Source organism: Rhinatrema bivittatum, chromosome 7 (genome assembly GCF_901001135.1).
Source record: "Rhinatrema bivittatum chromosome 7, aRhiBiv1.1, whole genome shotgun sequence".
In the NCBI taxonomy this organism is placed as follows: Eukaryota; Metazoa; Chordata; class Amphibia; order Gymnophiona; family Rhinatrematidae; genus Rhinatrema; species Rhinatrema bivittatum.
Genome location: NC_042621.1, coordinates 266,970,671 through 266,997,471, shown reverse-complemented (window position 1 = coordinate 266,997,471; position 26,801 = coordinate 266,970,671). Strand labels below are relative to the sequence as shown.

Sequence of the window (26,801 nt, the reverse complement as noted above, 5' to 3'; positions counted from 1 at the left end):
ACTCCTCCACTCATTGTGGGTAAAAGTAGGCATGCTGTAGAACAATGTATATACTTCTACTCACGGGGAGGGTGGGTGATTTTCAACAATTCCAATTACCCGAGTAAAACTTTTTTTTTTAAATTGCCCTCATACAGGGCTGTCTGGATGCACCTCAGTCGCAATAAGGAACAGTAGGTCTCATCTCCTAGAGGGCAATTTCCAAAAGGGTCTCACTTGGGTAAAACTGCCCTCGTGAACTGTGGATAAAAGTTCACCCGGGCTTCCACAGTGCACGCATTCTGCACTTGCTAACTTCCAAAAAGGAGACAGTGGGGCCGATGCAATACCATGCGCTAGCCGCTGCGCATGGCTTAACACACAATTCGACACACGTCCATAATCCCTGATCCAATATGGGGATTAGCGCATCCAAAACACGCATCCAAATCGCCGTGTAGCTAATAGCACTTATCACATGTAAATTCATGCAGGTGAGACTAGTAGCTAATCCCCACGATCCAATAAATTTTCTGCGCGGCTAATGCGCCCATTGCAACGCGGCAAATTTTACATCAGCCCGGGGCTGACGTAAAGGTATGCCACGCTCAAGGGCGCACTGAAAAAAAAAAAAAGAAATATCCGGAGTTTGTGATTCCTCCTAATAGTATTGTTGCGATACTAAGTAGGAGGAACCAAATAAAGCAATATTTAGTTTAAAAAAAAAAAAGTTTTTGAAAAAAAAATATTTCTGGATGCCCAATACACGCACAAGAATCACGGTCCAGGCCGTGAAGCAGGAGAAAACGGATGCTCGTAGATTGAGCGTCCTTTTCCCAACCCGCTTGCAGCCACCTCTCCTGCGCGCCTGATGCCGAGGAGGCGCTAGGGATGCACATTTTTCACTAGTGCCTCCTTTTTAGCGCGACCCCCTCATTTAAATATTCGATTGCACGCCCAGGAGAGGTGGCTGGGCGCATGTTAAGAAAATGGGCGCTCCACGCTGAGCACCCGTTTTCTGCGCACAATTATTGCATCGACCCCCAATGTGGGTAATTGAATCTGCTCGGCCTGCTTGAAAATTGTGCCTCCCCACCCCAGCCCACCCCTAAAAGCTCTAATTTAATTAAGCTCACTTAATTTTCAATGCAAAAACTGCACCAGATTTTAACAAGAAAATGTCCCTTTGTTCTTAATGGAGAAACTCGGGCACAAAACTGCTGCTTTTATGCGCCAGAGCAAAACTGGCACAAAACTTTTAATAAAGGAGGCCCCAGTGTCTCTGGCAGGTTCAGCACCTTTCCTTAAAAATTATCGACTCTTAAGTATGCTCTGTTCAATAAAGCTAGGCAGGAACATCGAGAAAATTCATGCACATAGGGAGCCTAACTTTGCAAACTCATGTGCATTACTGCATGTGTGCGCCTAAGTGGATGCGCGGAGATTTATCTGAGCAGTTTATAAACTACAAGAGCTGCACGGTTTATAAAATACCACGTGCTTATGCTCTGAAACTATGAGCGTATATTTAGGCATGCACATATATTTCCAATGCACTGAAAGCGTTTTCTTTTCCTACCTACTTTATAAATATACATGTGTATATTCTAGGTAAGAAAATATAACACTGATGGGTAAAAACAGATATTTTATAAAGTATGCACATATAGAGTTAGATTTTAAAAGGGTTGCGACCAGCAAAACTGGGAGATATGCGCATGACTCACACGCGCTCGCCGTGCAGATTTTAAATGGCCCGCAGCCACAGCCATAGCTCCCAGTACGCAGATAAAAAAAGTTTGCCAAAAAAGGGGTGGGATGTGGGTGTGGTCTGGGCAGGCATGGCCATGCAGTCAGTTATGTGCCTTAGTGCGCACCGGGATCCCGCAACCACGTAACTTGCTTCTGCTATGGGCTGCATGTAAATCGATACATTTTAAAAAAGGGGTAGTTAGTGGGCTTTTAAGGGTTGGGATTAGTAGGGTAAAAGGGAGGCTAGTTAGATAGGGGGTTTAGGAAGTCCTCTCTTTAACTGGGGTGACCTGGGAGGGAACTGGGAAATAGGCCTAATGCGTCACCACGTGCATCTACTAAAATCCCATTTATGCTCTCAAGACAGCATTTGCGCACACATGTGTGCATCGATATAGAATTGTGCATGCATGTTATGTGCGGGTAGCCGATTTTAAAACATGCGCGCATAAACACGCACATGTTATGAAATCAGTGCATCCATGTGCGTGTTCCAGCAAAAGCGCACACATGTGCGCATGCATGTCACTTTGAAAGTTACTGCTATACTGTTTGAAAATACTTTCTTGCATGCATAATTTAAATCACCAATTCACTGATACGCTGCCAGTTCACCTGGACCATCTCTAGTTCACGCAGACTCTCTAGCACTTCATCCTGAATCCCCACCAGTTCACCCAGATCTCCCACACAAAAACCGCAGACATACTCCATTTTCTGTTGAGATAGTCAATTAGCAGGTGTAAAATTGCATGAATAAGTTAGATAATTTATTCATGAATATCCTTTATAAAATTGCAAATGCCCCACATACTCCCTTGACCCTGCCCCAGAACGCCCGGTAAATGTGCGCGTGAAACCGAAAATATGCGCATAATTTTGATGTTTAGAAAATAGCATGAGAAATCAACAGAGCAACTTTAAGTGGTCTGTGTTATATATCAACTCCAAGGAAAAAAAACCAAAATAGAGCTGGGTTATATTCAGGAAGGGCCATTTTTAAAAATATTTCTGCAGGACTTTAAAAAAATTGCCCACCCAACGTGCGGGTAAACTTGTGCGCATATGTCCTCTTCACACTTAACATCGCCTAAACTGGAAGGTGGTGTTCTTGGGAGGTAGTTGGGAAATGGTTTGCACATCTGCATACATTTGAGAATTCAAAAAAATATGGGCTAGATTTTAAAAGCCCTGCGCGCGTAAATCCTGCTGGATTTACGCGCGCAGGGCACTCGTGTGCCGGCGCACCTGTTTTGCATAGGCCACCGGGGCGCGCAAAGCCCCGGGATGCGCGTAAGTCCCAGGGCTTCATAAAGGGGCGGGAGGGAGGGTGTCGGGGGGGGGGGGCGTGTCGACAGTCCGGGGGCGTGTCCTGGGGCATGTCCGGGGTCAGGGAGCGGTCCGGGGTGGGTCCAGGGGTGGGTCGGGAGGGCAGTCCCGAGTCCCCCAGCACTGCGGCCTGTGCCGGGGGATGCCGAGGCGGTGCGTGCAAGTTACGCCTGCTTCAAGCAGGCGTAACTTGCACAACAAAAGGTAGGGGGGGGGGCGGAGGGAACGGAAGCAGGCTGCACAGCTCAGCTCGTGCAGGCTGCCGATTTTGCGCAGCCTTGCATGCGCCGACCCCGGATTTTGTTCGCGTCGGTTGCGTGAATAAAAGTACGCGTGCGTGTACTTTTTTAGGATCTACCTCAGCGTGCGTACATTTTCCCACAAGATTTACGCACACAAAACAGAAAGAGTAGATGCGAGTGGGTAGATTTGGTGGGGTAATTTCCAAAGTGGACTTGTCCGCTTTGAAAATTGGTGTACACTAACGTTACGAATTTACCCCCTAAATGTGTTACTCTGCAGAAATGCAATTATTGGCTGGAAGGAGTAATTGCGCTACTGCACGTTTTCCCAAACTGTGGCTCTGTTCTCAATAGCAGGGTCCCTGAAAACCAGGAAACCAGTCAAAAGTACCAGCATGGAAGAGCAAAGTGCAAAGCCAAATGCTGAAAAAAAAAAAGATTTATAAATCATTTTGATTAGACAACATCCAGTTCGCAGTATGAAGGCCGCGAACATCTCCACATTTCAATTTTGCCACTTCATTTTATTTATTTATTTTATTTATTTAAAATTATTTATATACCGCCTTTACAATAAAATTGGTCAAAACGGTTTACAGTTAAAACATGCATAGAAATAATAAAACATAAATAAAACAATTATTAAAACTAATAACAAAGTAGGCTAGCAACTGACTGTGACTACAGGTGATTAGATAAGTTGTGAGATATATGAGTTGAAGGCTTTTGGAGATTAGATACGTTTTTATATTTTTCTTAAAATCTTTAGAGTTAGAAATTTGATGTAAGGAGTCAGGTATGGAGTTCCTGAGTGAGGGACCAGCAACGGAAAAGGCTCATTTCCTGGTGATGTCAAGTCTAGCTAAGCGAACAGACGGAATGTCAAGAAGCCATTTGTTTAGGGATCGGAGATGTCTATTGGGTTTGTACAAACAGAGAGAGGAGCATAGCCAGATAGAGGACGGATTGCGCATAAGCGAGTGAATGGATAGGATTTTATATTGAATTCTGAAGCTGAGTGGAAGCCAGTGTAAGGAATATAATACAGGGGTTATGTGATTTTTTCAGGGAAGAACCAGTTAGGAGTTGAGCAGTGTTTTGAATCAGTTGTAAAGGCCGGAGAGAGGGGTCAGGAGCACTGCAATAGTCAAGTCCAGAAAAAATCAATGATTGAAGAACTGTACAGAAGCTGTGGGGAAAAAGAAGGGGACGGAGGCGTTTGAGCATGTGTAGTTTGAAGAAGGAATTCTTTACTACAGAGGATATATGGGAGGACATGGGGAGATCAGAGTCAAGAAATACCCCGAGGCTTCGGGCTTTAAATAGAATGAGGATAGAAAGACCGTTAAAAGACAGGTGAGAAGGAGGACTACATAAGGAATGAGGTATTGAGGATAAGTATAAAATTTCGGTTTTGGAAGTGTTGAGTTTAAGATGGTTATGCGATAACATGTATCGATGGATGTTATGTAAAGGCTTACTATACAAAGCATATTGGACCAAGAGGAATTGTATGGGACAAGAAATTGGCTATCATCTGCATACATTTTGAATTGAATACCAAGTCCAGAATGCAAGTGGGTCCTGCAATTTTAAACAACTCTTTATCAAAGGTTCCCACCACATGCAGATTTACAAATCAGAGAGAGCCTTCAAATATAAATATCTTAACTAGAAAAAATGATTTACAATAAATTAAGGCAATATTATATTTAATACAGCCATGCATCCACCACAAAGTGTCATATTGGCTAATCAAATTAATCATCATTAACAGGTGAATTTTCAAAGAATTTGCACATGTAAATGTAACATAATATTGTAACAATCTTCAAAAGCCATTTATGCATGTAAAGTGCACTTATATGTGTAAATCCTATAGATAATTAAATGGTATATATTGTAGCAATTTTCAAAAGCCACTTACATGTGCATTTACATGTGAAAAACCCAGTTTTAGCATGTAAATGCTATTGAAAATCAGGCCCTTAATGCCTTAATTTATATGTGCAGACGTAAGCATTTTTTTGCACGAATCTTTATGTATTATTTCAATAATAGCAGTAGGTTGATCCACATCCTTCTAAATCTTGAAGAACTCAAAGCTCATAAAGAAGATAATTATCAGCAATGATATTTTCACAGACTCATCGACTTGCTGATTAAAATGTAAAATCATATTAATCAGCTCTTTTACGTGCAGTGCGATTTGTCTCAAAGCAAAAAAAAGAAAATAAAATCCCTCTTCATGCTGCCGTTAATGTGAAACTTTGCCCATGCCTCTAAGGATGTATTTAAAGGTTTGGCGCTAAAAGCACAAGATAACATGCACTTTTAACGTACATCACGGCAGTGCTTTAAGAATTTCTCTCTCTCTCTCTCTCTCTGCTCCTTTTCACCCTCACCTGCCTTGTGTAATGGTACCCGGGGCTATGCAGTGAGCAACGGAGGGGGGGGGGCTCATTCTGCTCTATGTTACCACAACAAGGATCTTGGAAAATGGAAGCAGTTGTGAGGGGGGCAGGGAGAAGGAAAATTGGAAATCCTGGGACTGGGAAGAGGAGCAGAGACAGAGTGGTGGGGGGGCAGCTAGGAGTTGGGAGGGATGAGAAAGTGAGAGCTGGAGGACCCAGAAAGGTTAATAGTAACATTTGAATTTACTGAATCCCTCATGCATCGCTGACGCCCTGAGTGAAAACACTTGAGAATTACTCTTTTCCATCAGCCAAGCTGAAGATAAGTGAAAGGAAATTTGCACCTCTACAAACTACAGTTGTTAGAAATTTCTCTTTCTTATGATGTGCAATAAGGAGTTAGAACCAGAATATATGTGTGGTCACGTATGTGCCACTGAGATTATCTATCTATCTATTATACATATAGATAGATATAGATATAGATACAGAAATATTAAAAAACAAAAAATAAAATTATATTTCCCCTTTTCCGACACATCAAAGTAGATTATATTCAGGTACTGCAAGTATTTACGTAACTCTAGAGGATTTACAATGTAAGGGGCTCATTCAAAAAGCTGCATTAGGCCATTTACCACGCAATGAACGCTGTTTACTGGGAGCTAAATGGCCTAACATGGGGATAGCGAGAGGTATTTTAAAAACCTCACATTATTCTGCCCCAGGCACTGCACATATTAAAATGAGCAGATTAGCATGCAAATGATGCTAATCAGCTCATTACTACCCTAAACTATGCAAATCACATAACGAGGCTTCCCTCACAAATCACAAGCCGCGTTATTTGATTTGAAGCTAGGTGTAACTGAAGAGTTGTAGCTACCTTCCCCTGGGAGCATGGGATGCTAATGCGCATCTCGATGCTCACGGGGCCTAGGCTTAAAGGCCCCCAAGTCAATTATTCTGGCCCCGCCCCTCAATCCCCAACCCCTCCTCTTCAAGAAAATTTGTGGCCCCTGAGGCCAGATCCCCCTACCTCCCACCCTAACCCACAGTCTAGCCCTCGCCCAAGACTAACAATTCTAGCCCTGGTGGTTTAGTGGGGGTGCAGAGTGCCCCCAGGCTCCGAGCCTGGCAACAGCCGTTTTTCAAAATTGCACCTGCCAGCTGGGCCCAGCCTTTGCCACATCATGTGATGGGGCTACTGACGCCATTTTGAAAGGTAGCCACTCCAGGCCTCCAGCAGATCACCAGGGCTAGAATAGTAAGTCTTAGGAGGGTTTGGAGGGTGGAAGGTTCAGCCTCGAATCCACAGTTTGTTCTTAAAGGGGAGGAGTTAGGGATGGAGGCAGGGCCAGAACGGGACTTACAAAATCATTTTAACTTTTTGTTTTTCATATGGCTGCTTCTAGGGGGTCTATACAGACCCTTGGGGTATTTTCTTAGCTTTTGGTGGGGGAGGAGTTACTCAGGGTGGTCCCACAGTCCTAGATCGGTAAAAACACCAGGGATTCTTTATTATCACAATCTTTACAAACTGTCCTAGGGGCAGTTTTTCCGATCCACTACTCTTTGGTCGCTACTTGCAATATTGGAGCGGTTTCCGATCTGTTTCTTTGCACCCACAGTCCTGGGGCACCATCTCACGCGCCACTCTTTGGGGGCCATTTAACGCCAGGTTATTTTTGCTGGTGGTATTTTTCCTGGTGGTATTTTACCACCAGGAAAAATTCCGTGGGATCTACAACGTGGCAGGTGCATTTACCGCTGCTTTATAAGTTCCGTAGTAAATCGCAGCTTAGTGAATGCGCCCCTACGTTTGTACCTGAGGCAGTGGAGGGTGAATTTCTGTGTGATCATTTACGCGCCATATATATAGAAAGATAAAATCTCAGTGGCCCGTAAGTGACCACACATAAGTTCTGGTACTAAATCCCTGATTACACATCATAACAAACAGAAATATAAACACACACACACTGCCAACAGCACTACCTATAATATATTTGGGGTTGGGAAAAGTACCACCCCCTCCCTCACAGAATAACCAGCCAACGTAGAAAGATGAGGGGGGGGGTTGTAAACTATATCACTAAGGCATACAATTTTGGGGGGGGGGAGGGTTTATGCTTCCACGAATCATATTTCTCTTTCTATATTTCATATTCTGATAATCATTCAACGAGAAAGCTGTCATGAAAGCTGTCAACGAGGATTGCCTCATGAAGAATGCACACACAGGGATAACATCCTAGTGAATGTTATATGGAGTGATTCTCTAGGGAGGGGGGTCTTTTTCCGTTTTTTTTTTGGGGGGGGGGGGTTATATGTTTGACAGGTTTTATGAGATACTTTCCATTTTGTGTCAAAAATAATAATTTAAATAAATAAATAGAAAGTCAGGAGCCCCAGAAGATTAATATGATGTCAGGGGCAACGGGGATTGAATCCTGTAGTACTGGGTGGTTAAGGCCGGGAGGTCTTGAAGCAGAGCCATAGGGACTCTCAGGCAGTAAGAACCCTGCAGCTAATTCTAAGCGAAGTACAGTCAGGGAGAAGCCTCCAGAGGCTCCCTATTGGGGTTGGGATTTTCGGCTAAAAAAAATACCACCCTCCCCCACCCTCCACAACGTAGAAAGATGGGGTGTTCTGTAAACTCTAGCACTAAGGCTTACAATTTGGGGTCTTTTTTTTTTATGCTTAAACGACTCATATTTCTCCTTTCATATTTCAGGTTTTGGTAATTATTCAACTAGAAAGCTGTTATGAAACCTGTCAACGAGGATTGCCACATGAAGAATGCACACAGAGTGATAAAATGTTAGTAAATATTAGATGGGGCGATTCTCGAGAGACGTCATTTTCCGTGTTTTGATATGTTGCGTTTGATGGGTTTTGTGAGGTATTTTTCATTTTAGTGTCATGCCTCCGTTTATAAATAATCATAGGCAGTGCCGATGGCGCTGCCTATAATGTATTTGCGGTTGGAGTTGTTGGCTAACAGGTGCCCCCCACAGCAATAACCAGGCAACGTACAAAGAAGGGGGGGGGGGGGGGTGTAAACTATAGTACAAAGCTTTACACTTTGGGACATTTGTGTTTGTTTCTACAACTCGTATTTCTTTTCCTTTATTTCATATTTTGATAATTATTCAATGAGACGGTTGTCAGAAAGCCTGTCAGTTAAGGATTTTTACATGAAGAATAAACACACAATGATACAATTTTCATGAATATTAGATGGGGCGATTCCTGAGAGGGGTCCTTTTTTAAATGTTGGGTTTCATGGGGTTTATGAGGCGTCTTTCATTTTATTAAAAATAAATTATATATATATATAGAGAGAGAGAGAGAGAGAGAGAAGTCAGGGCTCTTCTAGTGGGCCTTGAACCACTGGCTGGGGGAAATGGCAAGTTGAGCCCTCCAGGAAGAGCCGTGGTACCTGTGGAGAGCTGGAGAAGCAGGATTATTATAGGCGGTGTCAGTAGTGCTGCCTAGAATATATTTGGGGGTTTTGGCTAAAAAGTGCTATCCCCTCCCCCCCATAGCAATAATCAGGTCACATAGAAAGATGAGGTTTTAGCAAACTGTAGTACTAAGGCTTACAATCTGGGGTACTTGTTTATGCTTCTACAACTCATCGTTCTCTTTCTATATTTCACATTTTTGATAATTATGAGAAAGTTATTATGAAACATGGTAATCAATAACATTTCAAATACCATAACTTTGCAATCACCATTAAATGGCAAACTTGTCCTCTATGTTAAATTCCTATTGCCTTTGCTCTACCCCTAGTTATGTTATTCCCCTTCGCCTTTTCATTGCTCCAAGTTTTATTATATCCCTGTTTTATTGTAACTGCAACTTTGTCTCTCAGCACTTGTTAATGTTCTTATTATATCTCTTTTGCACCCCTAGTTAATTGTAAACCGGCATGATGCGATTCCTATCACGAATGCCGGTATAGAAAAACTCAAAATAAATAAATAAAATAAATGAAACCTGTCAACAAGGATTGCTACATGAAGAATGCACACACAGTAAGATTTTAGCAAATATTAGATGGGCATCGAGAGATGTCCATTTTTTGATATTTTGCATTAGACTGGTTTTATGGGGTATTTTTCATTTTGTATCTTGTATCTTCTATGATATATAAAAGGCTTGTGCTAGTGATACTGTCAGGTCTGTTTGTTGTCAGCAGATGGCACCTGAAACATTGTAAGGTGCATTCAGCAAAGACAATATGCTCTGTCTGCAAAGCCCTGTCTCTGGCTTCCATACACAGACACATGCACAAGCGGGCAAATACACACACACACACACACACACACACACATAGGCTCCCTCCTGCACACATATATAAATTCTCTTACACACACACACACACACACACATAGGCTCCCTCCTGCACACATATATAAATTTTCTTACACACACACACACACACACATAGGCTCCCTCCTGCACACATATACAAATTCTCTTACACACACACACACACACACACATAGGCTCCCTCCTGCACACATATACAAATTCTCTTACACACACACACACACATAGGCTCCCTCCTGCACACATATACAAATTCTCTTACACACACACACATAGGCTCTCTCCTGCACACATATACAAATTCTCTTACACACACACACATAGGCTCCCTCCTGCACACATATACAAATTCTCTTACACACACACACATAGGCTCCCTCCTGCACACATATACAAATTCTCTTACACACACACACACACATAGGCTCCCTCCTGCACACATATACAAATTCTCTTACACACACACACACACATAGGCTCCCTCCTGCACACGTATACAAATTCTCTTACACACACACACACACACATAGGCTCCCTCCTGCACACATATACAAATTCTCTTACACACACACACACACATAGGCTCCCTCCTGCACACATATACAAATTCTCTTACACACACACACATAGGCTCCCTCCTGCACACATATACAAATTCTCTTACACACACACACATAGGCTCCCTCCTGCACACATATACAAATTCTCTTACACACACACACATAGGCTCCCTCCTGCACACATATACAAATTATCTTACACACACACACATACATAGGCTCCCTCCTGCACACATATACAAATTCTCTTACACACACACACACACATAGGCTCCCTCCTGCACACATATACAAATTCTCTTACACACACACACACACACACACACACACCCAACCAAATATTTGTATATGCACACATACACATACACCTAGGCTCCTCCAAACACAGACACACAGGGTCTTTTCTTAAGCCACTGCCAGATCCCTTCGTCATCCGGCGTGGGATGGGATCTGCAGCTGCCCCTTTCCTTCTTTGGCTGCCACAGGATGGATTCCCATGGTGGCCCACAATGGGAGATGTCTAATACATTATCCACGTAGTTTATAGAAAGATTCTCTGTTTTTCTATATGCTTCCTATTAATTTGCTTAATAAATTAAAACAAGATATATCGTTTTCGCTTTTATTCAATCTAAATATCTGTTACTGACCAGGCAACCTGAGCAATGCCAAGCACTTTGTGCCACGTGGTGCAAAGCGTGTCACGACTCTCGGGCCCAGGCAGGCGAGGAGGAAGGACATGACAGAGGCACTACAAAGGCTGTCCTCCTCTTTTGCCGTCATTAATGCCAGTGAGGGAGGGAATATGGATGGGGCAGAGAGGGAGTGAACTTGGGGATTGCAGGGGGTTGGGGAGGTGAATGCACAGAATGGGGATTGCAGGAGGGGGAGTAAGTGAACCATGGATAGGGGCACTGAGTGAACTGAGGAAAGTGAGGGCTTTGTATGGTGGGGGGGGGGGAACAGTGAACTGGGCTGAGACAGGGATTCATTGGTGTGAAGGGGGGCGGTAGGGATAAGTGACGTTTTTGTGGAGTGTGGGGAGGGAGTGACCTGGGGTAAGAGGTTTGTTGGGGAGAGAAGTGCACAGGGATAAGGGAAGAATTTGTGGGAAGGAAAGAGTGACCTGGGGTGAGCAAGGACTTTATGTCTGGGGGGAGGGGTCACCATATGATTGGTATCATGAGTGTCGGTATAAAAAAGCCCTAAATAAATAAATAAGGCTTTGTGAGGGAGAGGAGTGAATGAACTGAATGGAGATTGTGAGGGGGGGCAGATGACATGAGATATAGGCCAAACTTGATTATAAATAGCTAGAAACAAGCTGAATAAAAAGAGTACAAAATTCAACATTTTGCAACTGTGATTAGGAAATTCAGGAAATCCATATGCAGAGTATACAAACAAATATTAATTTGCCTTTAGAGGCTTTAAAAAAGGAATGAACTAGTGAGAAAAATATTCCAATTAGAGCAAAAAGAGGAAAATATATTTGATCCTCGGCTGTTTAACTGAGCAATTAAACGGTTCAGACCAGGAAAAATGCCAATGCTATTTGTTGAAAGTATAGTTAAGCTCTGAAAAGAAAGGAATTAGGAAAAACTGAAAACCATATGGGTTTCCATATGGACGTTACATTTGTACATTGGAAGAGCTACTGAAAAATTTGTATTCACTTCCAACAAATATATTCCACGACTTCCAGAGAAAATAGAAATCTTTTAGTACGTAAAATCTTAACAGTCCATTGACCTTCATTATCTCCTATAACAGAATCCTGTGTATAAGGACAGTCAGCTAAAGTTTAAAGCTGCAGTATACATTACAATAAAGTCCTCATCAAAAATTAAGGAAATATAAAATATCCACAGTCAACTATGTTACATAAAATTCCCACCTTAGCTGACGAGAAAAATCTCACAACATTTAAAATGTTACAAGCATACTTTTGACTTTTTTTTTTAATGATGATAAAACAGGAAGTGCTTTCAAAATGTTTTGAAAACTGGCTGAAAGCAAGAGGTATCAAATTTTCATACATCTTTCATATTTTTTTAATCAAATTTTCATACATGAGTAACTTTTTTAATGGTTGTATATTAATGAGCATGAACTGTGTAGAATCTTGCTGCAACAAACTTGGCAGAAAATTCTATGTTGTCTTGTTGTAATTTTTAAGACATTAATTAGGGATTAATTTTTATTGGATAAGTATTTTCCCTGCTGTAAACAATTCATGAAGAATGCTTACACTGATACGTTTTTCAACCAATGCAAAAGAACTGATATCTGCAAAATGTTGTGGCACGTGATTATGCATTCACTTTAAAATATCGCATTTCATAGGGAATTGCTCTGAGGCAGAGGAACAAATATATTCATTCACCTTTCTTGCTCTAACTGGAGCATTTTTCTAGTATATATATCTAAATTATCTCAGTGGCACATAAATGACCATTCTTACTGTATATGGTGTCAAATGTCAATCAATAAGCATTATTATCTACATCATGAATATAATATTCTCTTATGATGATTTACGATGTTCGGTTCCTTCTCAGAAACAGAGTATAATGGCAGGTGAAGACCAGAGGGCTCATCTTGTCGGCCCGAGCTACTTCTCGTTGCATGCCATAGACCCTAATCGGTCTCAAACTTCCCTTCACTGCAGTGTGGCTAGGGGCTTTCTGTTTTTGCCCCACCCCCTCTTAAAATCTCCTGCTTTTATTGCCTCCACTTCTTCCTCAGGAAGGCTGTTCCATACATCCACCACCTTCTCCAATGTAACTCTTGAGTCTACCCACTAGGAATCTCAGATCATGACCTCCTTTTTCTGGAATATCCCCTCCCACTGGGAAAGGTTTGCTTCTTGGTGCATTGTTGATATGTTGGGGATATGTGCGTGTCTCCCCCATTTGCTCTCTCTCTCGCCCTCCCGTTCCTCCCCCTTCTCCTACTGAACTTTCAAGTAGAGCTGGTGTCCCTTCCTTTCTTATCATTAGCTTTCTTTAGGTGAGCAGGAGTGCTGCAAGCATGAGGATTTCAGACAGAACAGAGTACACCTGATACTAAAGAAGTATCGTGTGTACACAGACTATTACAGCACATTGCTGCCTCAAGAGCTGTGCACACAAGACCTTATCGCTGTAGTGAAATGTTTAGGTGATTTAGAAGGACAATTATCTTCCTGTACCTTTTAGGTAGTTGTAGATCCTGAGCCCAAAGAAAGACAGATGCATTAGCAGCGGTTGTCCAAAGTTATTTCAGACCTACTCCAATTATGAACCCTATGTTCTGTTACCCAGGGCTGTTCCACATACTCACCACAGTCAGAAAAGAACCAGCAAGGTCTTCACAGAGACTGGTGTCAAAAGAAGGGCTGTTGTCCTACTGCTATCTTTCCCACCTCTTCCTACCTCTGCCAAGCTCAGGCAGCTTGCTGTGGTCAGGTTTGCACAGTTACCCCTTAAAGATTAAGAAACTGTCTTACTGGATGGTACGTTGGCTATGCAAGTACTGTGATCATAACAAGAATAAGAACAGAATGCTTTATGTGCTCAGCTTCTCTTCTGCTGACTTAGCACAGAAGTGCATGTATCAACTAATATTTCAGCTTGCTCTGTCTTGCAAACTGCCTTCAATATTTAGATTTAAAAAGAAATATATCAGTCTAATTCCTTTCTAAGCTTGTTCGATCATACGTAAGAATACAGAACAACTACTGCTCTTAATGTCAGGAGCTAAGCCTACCATGCTTATGGCCGGATCGTACAGTGCTGTGAAGCTGAGCAGAGTAACGTATGAGGATCTGTGTACCTATAAAAACGTGGACTGCACTACATCCGATGTACAGATATAGTCAATGCAAGGCAAGCATGTAGTGCTATACCTCTTTTACATCAGAAAGGAATAGCATAAAGCATATTATGTCTTATAGAAGAGAAGAACATTTGGTAGATAACGTCAGGAAAAAGTGAAAAGAGCAAAATGACACTACCAATGACATGCAACTTAAAGGAATATGCAAATGTGTGTTAGTGCAGTGTTTCTGGCCCTTTCCTGGACATATACACCTAACCAGTCAGGTTTTCAGGATTGCAACAGTGAATATGATAGAGACAGATTTCCATACATGTCATACATATTCATTATGGACATCCCGAAAATCAGACTGGTTAGGTGTGCGTTCAGAAGAGGGTTTGGATACACCGAGTTAGTGCGAACCAAAAGATCTTGTAAATCATTAGAAACTTGACCATAGCTGACAGAACATGTCTGTTTAGCGGTTCTGTTAGGATCAGATTTAAGGACTAACTTAACAAAGCAGATGAGGGCAGAAAAAAACTGCTCTATTTCTGCTTCTTGTCCACGCAGCGAAAATCCACATAATAAAATTGTACAAAATAAAACTTGTGCAAACAGAACTGCCAGACAGAAGTGTACAAATCAGAAAAAAAGTCTCACAGCATGTTTTGCACAGGTGGATATTTTGTGGGATTTGTTTTCTTTCTAAGTATTGCAGGAAATGTAATATATTGGGCAACAAAGTCATTAATTTCAAATTTATGCAAGCAAACAGTCTTGCAGGTTTCTTTTCTGTTTAATCTGTGCAAAAAAAAAATATATATCCTGAAAAGCAATAAAATCCCCATGGGATAGAGCCAGCTATCCCTTGAGCCAACCCCAAATCTCCCTCTTAAAGCATGAGAAAAAAAAGCTGCCAGGAGGTGAAGCTCTCTTGTCACACAGTCATTTAGGCAGCTCAGGAATTTTGCTGACTAGAGATCTCAGAGGATTGATCCTCACAATAAACAAGATAGGAAAGGTGCACCCCATGAAGTGCACAAAATTTCTGAAAGCATGCTTTCCATCCAGCAGTTATTTGCAAGGAAAAAAACATACTTGTCATGTACTTCTATCCCCCAAATAATTATTTTGAGGATGACATGTCAGGAGCGTGTGATGAATGCATGTTTAAGGTGTTTATTTGGGGAGGGGGGGGTATGTGTGTGTGTGTGTGTGTGTGTAGCACATTGTATGCATAGTGGGTATTTTTTTGGTTTTTTAGAAGAATGTTCTGATTTTATAGGAGAGGGATGCAGGGAATGTGCATATGGTGGGGGGTGTTTGTGCCATGGGAGTGAAGTGTGAATGAGGGATGCAAGGGTGTGAGATGGATTTGTTGTCTAACGGAGTGTGTATGTGTGTGTGCACTTTGCAGATGGGGAGAGCATGTGTGGTACGGGATGTTTGGAGATGGGAAAGGCTCTGTGTTGGGGGGGGGGCATACTTGGAAGGCTGGATGCTGTATGTGGAGGGGAGGATGGATGTGGCTGGAGTGTATGTGGAGGTGTTCATGTGAAGATTTACGGTATTTTGGGGGGTGTGATGGTTTACGGAAGGAACGGATGGGTTTTGTTTTGGAGAAACTGTGTATGGGGAAACTGTGTATCCATTGGGAGGGTGTGGGGAATGTGTGTATGTGCAAGGGCGTCTGAAAGGAAGAGTGGGTGGGAGATATAGTGTGGTGTGGGGGGAGGGAGGGAGGGCAGGGAGAAGGTTTGTATGAATGTGTTCCAGCCGCTGGCTTCTCCTGCTGTTGTGTCATTTTCATCTGAACACGCATGCCATGTACGCACATAAATGTCACGGCTGCAGAAACCTGCACGTGACTTTTGTGTTGCCCACTTCATTTTACACAGCCAAGGCATTTGTTTTCACACATGCACAGATGAAAAATTACACAGACACATCGTCAAAAGCACACTGTTAAAAAAAAAGCACAAAACACCTCAGAAAAGTTGCTCCCTGGCTCCAAAGTCAACGCAGGTGAGTTTGTCTCACCTCTGATTTCTGTCCAGCCTTCCAAGTTGAGTATAACCTAGTCTGAATCAAAATCAAAAAGTGACCAACTCAATTTTATCAGACTTGTTACAGTTTGAATTTTTAATCACATTAGCTTGCACTGAACTAAAGCTGACTCACATTCAATTTTTATCTCCGTTGATACTTGTATGCACAATGCCAATAAACTTGCCCAAAGTGGTGAAAAGTAAACTTAAAGGTAAATTTTTTAGCTAACTTACATTAAATTTGAGCAGGATAAATGGCATCCTCTCTTTTTTTTCCCCATTTCTGAGATTAAAAATGCGAATTGAACCAGCTTGCCCATCTCTGCTTCATAAGTTCTTGTTTTTTCCTCCTCTACTTTTTCAAACACAAAATTAATTTTCTTGAGATGTTTTATTGCAAAACTAAAGAATGAAATGCTGGGGCCAGCCTGTTAGCTCCTTAGCAGCACTGTGCATTACCATGCTAGAAACAGAAGCTAAAGCCCCATACCTGACACCTTCATATTGAGCCAACAGGGGATGGGAATGCTGTAGAAGGATCCTGAAAAGGAGGACGTCCTATTCATTGCGCAACAGCGCCACCTACATATGGGACTCAGACACATATACATACTAAGGTAAATTTTCAAAACATATCGTGTGTAAAAAAAATCACATGTAGCCTCTACTTGCATACTCCATGTTTTATAAAAGTCGAAAATACATGCATATTTTCACATTCGTGTGCAAATTACACGCATAAAAAAAAGAGGCGGTCTAGGCATGTTCCGGGGCAGGACCAACATGTACGCAAGTAAGTTGCTATTTTAAAGAGACACTTACGCTCATAGACTAGCCAATTTACCCATGTAATTTTACACCTGCTAATAAGCGATATTAATCGTGTCTGTTGTATTGTTGGCCAGGTGAGAGGTCTGGATGAACTGGGGCGGGGGGGGGGGGGGGTCAGGCTGAAGAACCAGGAGGGTCTCAAAGACCTGCAGAAGCACTGAGCGAACTGATGGACGATTTGGTTTCCTTGAAATGCACGTTTTAAAATGCACCACCTTACATGCATAAATTCCGATATACGCGTGTAATTCCTGCTTTGTTTTCATTCGGAAAATATATGCGCATAATAAATATATTTTTTATAGGTGGTATAAGTACACGCATTCAATGCATTAACATACATTCAATCCATTGCATGTATTCGCGCGTAAGCCTACACACACACATATGTTGTGGGGTAGAAATATGTGATTTTATAAAATGCACGTATATCATATGCATGGGTTATAAAATATTAGTGTAGATCTGCTTACAGCCATGTATGCGCATTTATGTTATTGCATGTACTTGTTTGAAAGTTATCCTCCTTGGGTTTCTCAGAGTCACAGTCTGTGGTGGTCCGTCATTGTGATGACTAAGATACAGTTGGAGAAGGGTGAGGCAGACAAAAAAAACCCACAAAAGCTGCACATTAGCACCGGGGCCACCCAGTGCTTCAGTGCACTATGATCTGGTTTTTAATTCCTGGCTCAGGCTCTCTGCTCCCTGGGATGGCCGAAGCTCAGGCCACCGCGGAGGTAGGATTCACAGCCTCTGGCACGGAGGAGGGAGTCATAGCCTTTGCGCAATGGCAAGACCAAATGGCTGGATTTAGGGCCATGATTGTGGGATTCTGTGAAGAGCCACAGTGTAGAATCCCCACCTAAGGAGGGTCACCGAAGTGGCAGGGATAGGATAGGATAGAATAGGAAGGGAACAAATGTCTAGGCAGTTGCCAATGAAGGCTCATGGTGTCACATCCCAGCCCTAGCCCTGAATGAGCTGGAAATCTCAAAAGATGAGTAGAGAATTGCCAGCTCAAAAAATAATAATTTTAGGACCAGCAAAGGAATAAAATCCTGCTGAATCTTATCACTGATGAGGCATAACAGCAGGTGTTAGCGGGAAATTGCCCTTGTTGAATCCTTAGATGCTCTCATCTTCTGCTCCAGACATCTAACTGTCAGCACACAGGCAATTATCTCAGGATAATACCTAACGCCTGTGAACTAGCCACCTTGCTTCCACTCGAGCAGTAACCTGTGGTGTGGAAGCATGAAGAAGAGCAAGTACTCAGTTGCTCTAAGTGAATCCCAGAAGAAGAAATGTAGGCGATATAAACGTATATTTAACTTCCAGGGGAGGGAAGAGTTACAGGGAAAATGTGAGGAAGAGTCAGTGGGAGACTGGCCATGGCCATGTAGCTGTTAGAATACTTAATCTACATTTTGTAGGAGTTGGTACAACGTACTCATAAAGAGAGCCATATGGCTGGTGTGGGTGTGTTGCCTGCATGTGTGAAGGGGGACAGATCCTTACAGAATCTCGCATCAGAAAAGAAATATTAGAATTGTATAAATACAATATATGGTCTGTGTACTATACTCCTTAAAAAAACTAAAAAAAAAACTGTGCAAACCAAACAGTAGAGCAGCAAAGATGTCAAAAACCATCTGCCACATCTGTGAGGGTGAGCGATCTGCTTTTCAGGTTTTATTTTTGTAATCATCAATAAACATAACAAGAAAAAATGTTTAAAGCATATTTGGATTTTCCGGGCCAAAATTTCAAAAGCTTTAAGTCAAGTCTAGTGCTGCTGTGCAGCTCACCAACTGGTGAAGTACAGGTAACGGTTTATATAAGGAAAACATATTCGGTTTGGTCTTGTTTGCTCTCTATCACTTCCTTAAGATAATTATCCCGGTGAATCCGCCTCCCTTTTGCCGGTCGATGGAGATTCTTTCACGGCCACCAACTGCCAGTAGGGGTCGCCTTGCTGAGACAGGCAGCCTACCTGCCCTCGCCCACCGAGGGCCCAAGGACATCAAATTGGCAACCCACACACACACAGAGCCCACTTGCCCCGGCGCACAAGGGACTGGGCCACGTGTTTCCTGTACCCCGGCACGCACGAAGTGGTTCACAGGGCCACGCCTGCTTTTTAGAAATTCGCTTTTAAAATCGGTTTAACCCTAAATTCAGGTCGTCACTGCCTGTAGATTGGATGCCACATGTTCCCGCTTCGCATCGAAATCGAATAGGCACACAATGCGCTGCGCAACCTGCAAACTCCAGTCACGGGAGGGAGCGCGCGGTTCTCTGGACTGAAAAGAGACGACGTTAAAGCGATACTGAATACATCGGGTTTCATGGAGATGGGTGAGGGGGGCAGGGTGCGCGCAAAATGATTTTTTATTTTTTTTATTTGAGAACTGTTACATAACAAGAGAATCCTAGAGCAGGAGAGACGTGTGCGCGCTGTGGTCCATGCAAAGTTCATCGGGTACCGGATTTCACGGCCCCCTCCCCCCCCCCCCCCCCTTCTGTCACAAAGGTTAAACTCCCACTTTTTACCCTACCCTAGCAGGGCGCGTGCTACTCTCGGACACGGCTGGGACGAACATCTGGGCTACGGCTACTAACTTCGTTCGGATTTTCAGTGTCAGAAACTTCTTTCCCCGCCCGTGGTGCCAGGAAGGTCAGACATGGACGATGGGTACATACACCTAATTTTCCGAAGATGACTGCAATCAAACACGCTCGCTTTCTTTCCTAACTTTTGAAGCTCCAAATAAAAGAAACTAAATCAGACGCGAAACTATGTTTCAGGCGTAGAAATTCAACCTCGCTTTCTCTGTGCTCAATCCACTACCTGGCCATGGATTTCACAATTTAGACTCCTCTGTGTGACAGAACTGCATGGAACAAATTGCCTGGAACTCCTTTCACCTCCCCGTTGCACGAAAAAAAAAAAAATATAATGGCTTACCTTCCCCTCCCCCACATGTATTTGCATATTTTATCGCAGATTTTGAAAAGCAGTGATCAAGATACCAAATTATGGCTTTTATTTAAAAGCAAGATTAAATATGCAGACATTCAAAAGAACCCAACAGGGAAGCACACACCTCTGTGCAAATTCAGAGCAATTTGTTGCCAAGGGATGCTGCACTTTCCCAAAAAAAAAAAAAAAAAAGGCAGAAAATATCTTCAGGATTTCTGGCTTACCGGTGAGTTGATCATAAGACCCATCAAGATCTCTCGAATCAGAAAGGCTCTGTTTCCTACCTTTTCCTCTCATCTTCCTGTTGATCTGGTGTATGGATTGTATTTTATTCTAATTATTTATTTTTTTTATGGAAGCGATCCCCCCAAACCTTAAAAAAAAAAATTCCTCAGAGTCCGAAAGAAAAAAAAAAACAACAAAAGAGGAAAGAAAACGCTGTCTTCTTGGGAATTCCAGAAAGGATGTGTCTGTAAGTAGTAAATCGGCGGCGCTCCCCGGCTCAGCCCTCCCTTTGTGCCTGCTTGTGTCGGAGTTCGGGCGCCCGCGGTATTGCTGCTTCCCGAGCCTGCTTTATCTTCATTCTCCCTTTTCCGGGGTGCGTGCTCTTGGCTCCTGTACTCCCGGGCTTGGGGAGGGCGGGGACAGAGGAGGTTAAGTGCACGCTGTCCTTTTCTTAAGCAATTCCCCCCCACCCCCCACCCTGGCGGGAACCTGCTTTTCCTCCCCCACTGCTTAATCCCCGGTGTACAGACCCCTCGGCTTGCTGTCCCCGTAGTGCCGGGAGCGCCTCCCTTTACCGCTCAACTGCTCAGGCAGTGCCTCCTCCGCCTCGAGTTTCCTTTTCAGACCGAGAGCCCGGCTTTAGGAATTCTTTTATTGCTATTATCGCATCGGAATAACTTTGAAGTCGCTTTCCATGTGTTATTATTATATATTTTTCCACCCCCCCCCCCCCCTCTGTCGCAGCGAGAGACTCTGCCACCGCTCCTCTCCGCCAGTCTATTTTTATCACCTGCCACAACACGAGGCGAGTTTGGCTTTCTAGAAAAAGAAGGCGGCGAGGGGTTTGCACGGGGCCGCTCTCCCGCCTCTTTCTCGCGGCAGGGAGGGCTCCCAAGCACGCGCTGCTGGCCCCTCCCCCTCCCTGCCCGTCTCGTGGCTTCTGGGGCCCTCAGTAGATCGCGATGACCAGCAGGGTCTCAAGGTAGCAGGACTAAATATGGGGGGATGGGGCACAGGGAGAGGAACAGCTTCAGGGTTTGGAGAATTATAGCAAATAGACCGCCCCCCCCCCCCCCAAAAAAAAAAATATATATATATATATATAATATATAGAGATATATAGATGTATGCTAACAATAGCATCTGGTGCATTTTCACTTTAAATGCAAAGGCTTAGTTTACTTCTGTATTGTATCTGTTCATCCAGCGAGGTTTAATACCTTGCTGATTTATAATTATAATTCTTCCCCCTTTCACGATTTCCGTGGCCCTATAGAACACCTCTTATTTTAACAACCTGTTGAAAAGTGAAATAACTGTTCAATAATTATGCTAAATAGGATTTAAACAGAAACTAGTAGCCATCTTAATGGAGACAAGACTCTTTTTCTCTCAGTTGGGCTCCATCAGCTTTCTACTTGTGACATTGTCAGCGCTGTAGAGTTGCTGCCACCTCATCCAGGTCCTTGAGAGGGACTTTTGGTCAGTCCTGGCTATTCAGCTGTATTCATTAGGATGTGTATAGTCATAAGAACATGCCAATCTGGGTCAGACCAAGGGTCCATCAAGCCCAGCATCCTGTTTCCAACAGTGGCCAATCCAGGCCATAAGAACCTGGCAAGTACCCAAAAACTAAGTCTATTCCATGTTACCGTTGCTAGTAATAGCAGTGGTTATTATCTAAGTCAACTTAATTAATATCAGGTAATGGACTTCTCCAAGAACTTATCCAAACCTTTTTTAAACCCAGCTACACTAACTGCACTAACCACATCTTCTGGCAACAAATTCCAGAGTTTAATTGTGCGTTGAGTGAAAAAGAGCTTTCTCCGATTAGTTTTAAATGTGCCACATGCTAATTTCATGGAGTGCCCCCTAGTCTTTCTATTATCCGAAAGTCCTGCTCCTTCCCTTTGAAAGCAGCCCTACAAGTGTCAAAATGCATCAGGGTAGGATGCCAACAGGCTGCATTCTAGTGATCAGGCTTTCCTTGGTCTTATTTTACCCCATTGCATGAACTGATCTTTTTTGTATGATGTCCCTGAGAAAAGTGGTACTACAAGCTAAAACCCAGGATTCAATCAGCCAGACCAGCAACAATGGCATCCCTCATTTTCAGGAGAAAATAAAACAGGACTAGCCTAAGATATGTCCCCAGAATGTTTACTGGATCACTTGACAGTTTTGTTATTTAGAAGAGGATGCGCAAACTATGACAATTTTGTCAAACTAATTTGACAAACTTGTGCAAAATCCATGAAATTTGCATTCGTTTGCAACCCTATTTTAAGTTGTTTTTTTTTTTTCTTTCTTTAAACTAGTGATGTTTGTGCCAAAACCCGTGGTCGGGCAGTTGAAAATCCAGTGCATATTTTTACAAGATACACTAATTTCTGCAGAATTGAATCAGGCTGAAATCCGCCTGGCTCGGTTCTACGTCACACTAATCTGCACATTCCTATTTAGGGAAATGCCCTCTTTTTGTGCCAACTTTTTTTTAACTCGTTTGTAAAGTTTATCTTTCTTCAATGCATATAGATTTTAAATTTAAGAGATTTTAAATGTTATCATTTAGAGACTGAAATTCAATCACTATTTGGCTGAGATAATTAGCCAGATAAACTTATCTGGCTAACTTAGCCAAGATAGTCACACTGCTGAATATTCTGTACTATCTTATAGTTAGCTGGGTAGCTACATCTCCAGCTAAAAGTTTGCTGGAGAAGTAGCTTCTCCCCCTGGAATGCCACCATCCCGCCCCTCACTGATCCAGCTGTAATTTTTTAAAAAACGTTTTTATTCAATAATGGCTGATACTTTAATATGAATAACACAATCCATTTTTCCCCTTTTCTTCCCACATCCATTAATAAACAGACCATATAAGAACATTAACATAGGGGAGTCAAGACATGCAGCGTGCCACATCCTCCCCCTCCCTCCCCCCCCCCCCCCCCCCCCCCCCCCCCCTCCTCCATACAAAACACAAACACTTTTATGGCTTTTAAAAGAAGGCCGCAGTTTATTGCATAGTAGAACCCGAGCCCCTAAAATTAACATATTATCAAAACCAATCACCATCCCTTCCCCTCCACCTCGTCGTTTACAGTCACTTACCACCATGTCCCAGTTGTAAGGCTAATCCGTCTCCTATCTCTTACCCCGCTGCTGCCTCAGCGAGGGTAAGCATACGGCCTGAGCATCAGTCCCCCATCTCATAGGCCATCTCGTGTAGCAGCCCCAAACTACATGAGATTCCCCCCCCCCCCCCCCCCCCCCAATGCCCTATTCCAATACAATACTAACATTTCACCCCTTAGGGTTCGGGTTTCTGCCACAAACAAAGGCAACTCTGGTTACCTTTGTTCCTCCACTGCGGCCCCCAATTATTCACCTGCTGCTCCAATCCTTCCTGCAAGGCTTTGCTAAATAAGGCTAAACCCACGTCCGGTAAGAGAACTCCATGCGCACGAAACAATCCACCCAACACCTCCCAAGACCAATCACGTCGCACCCAAAAAACACCTTGGTTTAACAACCACTTACCAATCTGACGATTCAGTTTTTTCACGCCCTTTCTCCACAAGGGTTCACTCTTATGTCGGATACATACTATTATATCTGACCAGCCCACCCTCATATGCGGCAGCCTATTCATAATGTAGGCAAAATCTTTCCGCATTTGCACCACTAATGCCTGGCAAGAAAGACTACCGATATCATTACTGCCCAAATTAATCAGTAGCATCCGTGGGGCACCCCAGCTTTTAACAAGCCCCTGCAGGAAAGATAATAGCTCCTTCCATTTCATGCCCCTCCTGCTGAACCAACAAATTGTCTAATTCCTCATGTCTAGGCGCAAATGCTCTCCATATGGACGCTTCCCTGCTCGACGTTAAGCCCAGTGAACGAAGGAATGGCCCACGACCCGAGCATATTTCCGCTCGCACGGAACCCCAACAGATCTATAAAAGAAAGTATAACATTATCGGCATGCAATGCTCCCCTCCCCCCAACATCCCCTGGCTCCTTATTTCCTGACGTACGATTTGTATCCAATGTATTGTATCAACCTGACCGGCAAGCCCAGTTCCACTGCAGTAGTAGCCGCCCCGATATGAAAAGAATTCCGCCTCCCATCCTAATCCTTCTACTACCATCCTCCCAGCCTCCCATCCTCCCATCCTAATCCTTCTACTACCAATTTCAAAACTTTTGAAAATTGAAACGTGGTCAAGGGAGTGCCGTCAGCTTGCACTAAGAAAGATCCCGGAACTGTGAGCCGTACCTGAACAAATGCTTGAGTAACGCGTACTGGGCAAACCAACACATCACGCGCCAGAACTAATGAAAGCTACTGACCTCTTCCCCTTTGATCCACTTTGGATTTACTGATGCACAAAGTAACTGTATGCTCGTATACCCATACATGTTGAGCCAACAGACCAGCCCTAGAGGTATTCACCTTGGAGCTTGCCACAAGTTCGCTAACCCTCATTGCTCCAAAAAAGGCAAGTACAAAGGCTGCTCGAATTAACAACATCTCATAACTGGACCAACAAACTCGTTCCACTTGCCCCGCTATCGCCAATAAATCCGCGTACCGAATGGGACGCCTTTTATCCATCACCCTACCCTGCTCTCTTCCCCAGCCCCCAAAACTCGTTTAATCAAGAAACTGATTGCAGGGTTACCCCAACCCCTCAATTTTTGGAAAAAGGAAAAACCCGCTAAATGAGACCTCACCGATGCCAATGAATATCCAGTCCAACGTGCCCACAATATGAACTGGACAACATCATCCTCACTGACTGACCCCCCTCTCCATCCAACTGTCTGCAAAAAACGAGTCACTACGCCTCTGCCCACCAAATAGGATTTCCATGTAGCCAGTGCCATGAATTGCTGAATCAGTCTCCAAACTTCGGACTGCCAAGATGCCTCAATTGCTCCAGGAATGGCTTGCCCTTCAAACGTGCCTGCGGCGCCAACGCCCTGAAGACATCCCACTTGAAATGAGAAAGAGCATCGGCAATCAAATTCCGGTTACCTGGTACATGTCTCGCCATGATGGTCACATTCAACTGCAAAGAAAGTAATATTAACTCCCTCAACAATGCCAACACCCGTAAACATTTGGCAGACTGCCTGTAAATCACCTGCACTATGCCCAAGTTATCACACCAAAAGACCTCCCTTTTATTCCGAAGCTCATTCCCCCATAAGACTAATGCTACAATTATGGGAAACAACTCTAAAAATGTTATATTCTTGGTGATGCCTTCATCCCCCCATGCTGCTGGCCACGGTTCAGCACACCATTGCCCTTGAAAATAAACCCCAAAGCCGAAAGACCCAGCTGCATCCGAATATAACTCCAGTTCCCTATTCAAGGCCCCCCCCCCCTTGCATTATGCAAACACCATTGAAAGACTCTAAAAAAAACTCCAGACCCCCCAATTCATGTTTCACTGCCTTCTTCACCCGAATAAAATGATGACCCGCCCTCACCCTCACAGTCGTCACTGAGAGTCTGCGAATGAACGCTCTTCCCATTGGAATCACGCGACAGGCAAAATTAAGCGAACCAATTAATGACTGCATCTGCTTTAACGTCATCTTTCTTGCCCCCGAACCAACTGCACTAATTCCCGCAACTTGACCACTTTATCCAACGGGAACCACGACACCATAATCGGCCCTTCAGTTTTGTCTTGTACTATAAGCACTCCTAAGGACCGTGCGATCTGCAGGAAACCGTCTAACTGAGCCTGGCATACACCTGACTGACTAGGTCCCACAAACAAAAAATCATCTAAATAATGCAACATACAATCGCTGTTACGGCTGTGGCTGCTGTGCTACCGCCTCACCACCAGGGGTCCCTCTAGTGCTGGCTTTCCTGACAGGCCCAGTCCATCTCCTATGTCCACTCTATGCTCTGGGTGTGCCCTCTTAACCCTGCCTGACAGTTGCCTCGGTGCTTCGGCATCGAGCTCACCTGGGCTCCCTGCTCTAGCCTGCCTTGCGTGGCCTTCGGGCCTATCCTTGCCTTGCCTTGCCTTGCGCGGCCTTCGGGCCCATCCTTGCCTTGCCTTGCCTTGCGTGGCCTTCGGGCCTATCCTTGCCTTGCCTTGCCTTGCGTGGCCTTCGGGCCTATCCTTGCCTTGCCTTGCCTTGCGCGGCCTTCGGGCCTATCCTTGCCTTGCCTTGCCTTGTGTGGCCTTCGGGCCTATCCTTGCCTTGCCTTGCCTTGCGCGGCCTTCGGGCCTATCCTATCCTTGCCTTGC

General features: G+C 43.7%; 1 protein-coding gene across 2 annotated transcripts in view; it reads right to left on the bottom strand.

Moving 5' to 3' along the window:
• KCNIP2 (potassium voltage-gated channel interacting protein 2) overlaps positions 1-20,960 on the bottom strand; it is a 989,582-nt gene extending 968,622 nt beyond the window's left edge. For both annotated transcript variants that reach the window (XM_029610210.1, XM_029610209.1), the window contains exon 1: positions 20,511-20,960. In XM_029610210.1, the coding sequence (XP_029466070.1) occupies positions 20,511-20,583 (73 nt within the window). In that variant the 5' untranslated portion in view covers positions 20,584-20,960. The remainder of the gene's footprint in view (positions 1-20,510) is intronic.
• Positions 20,961-26,801: the final 5,841 nt, after the last annotated feature.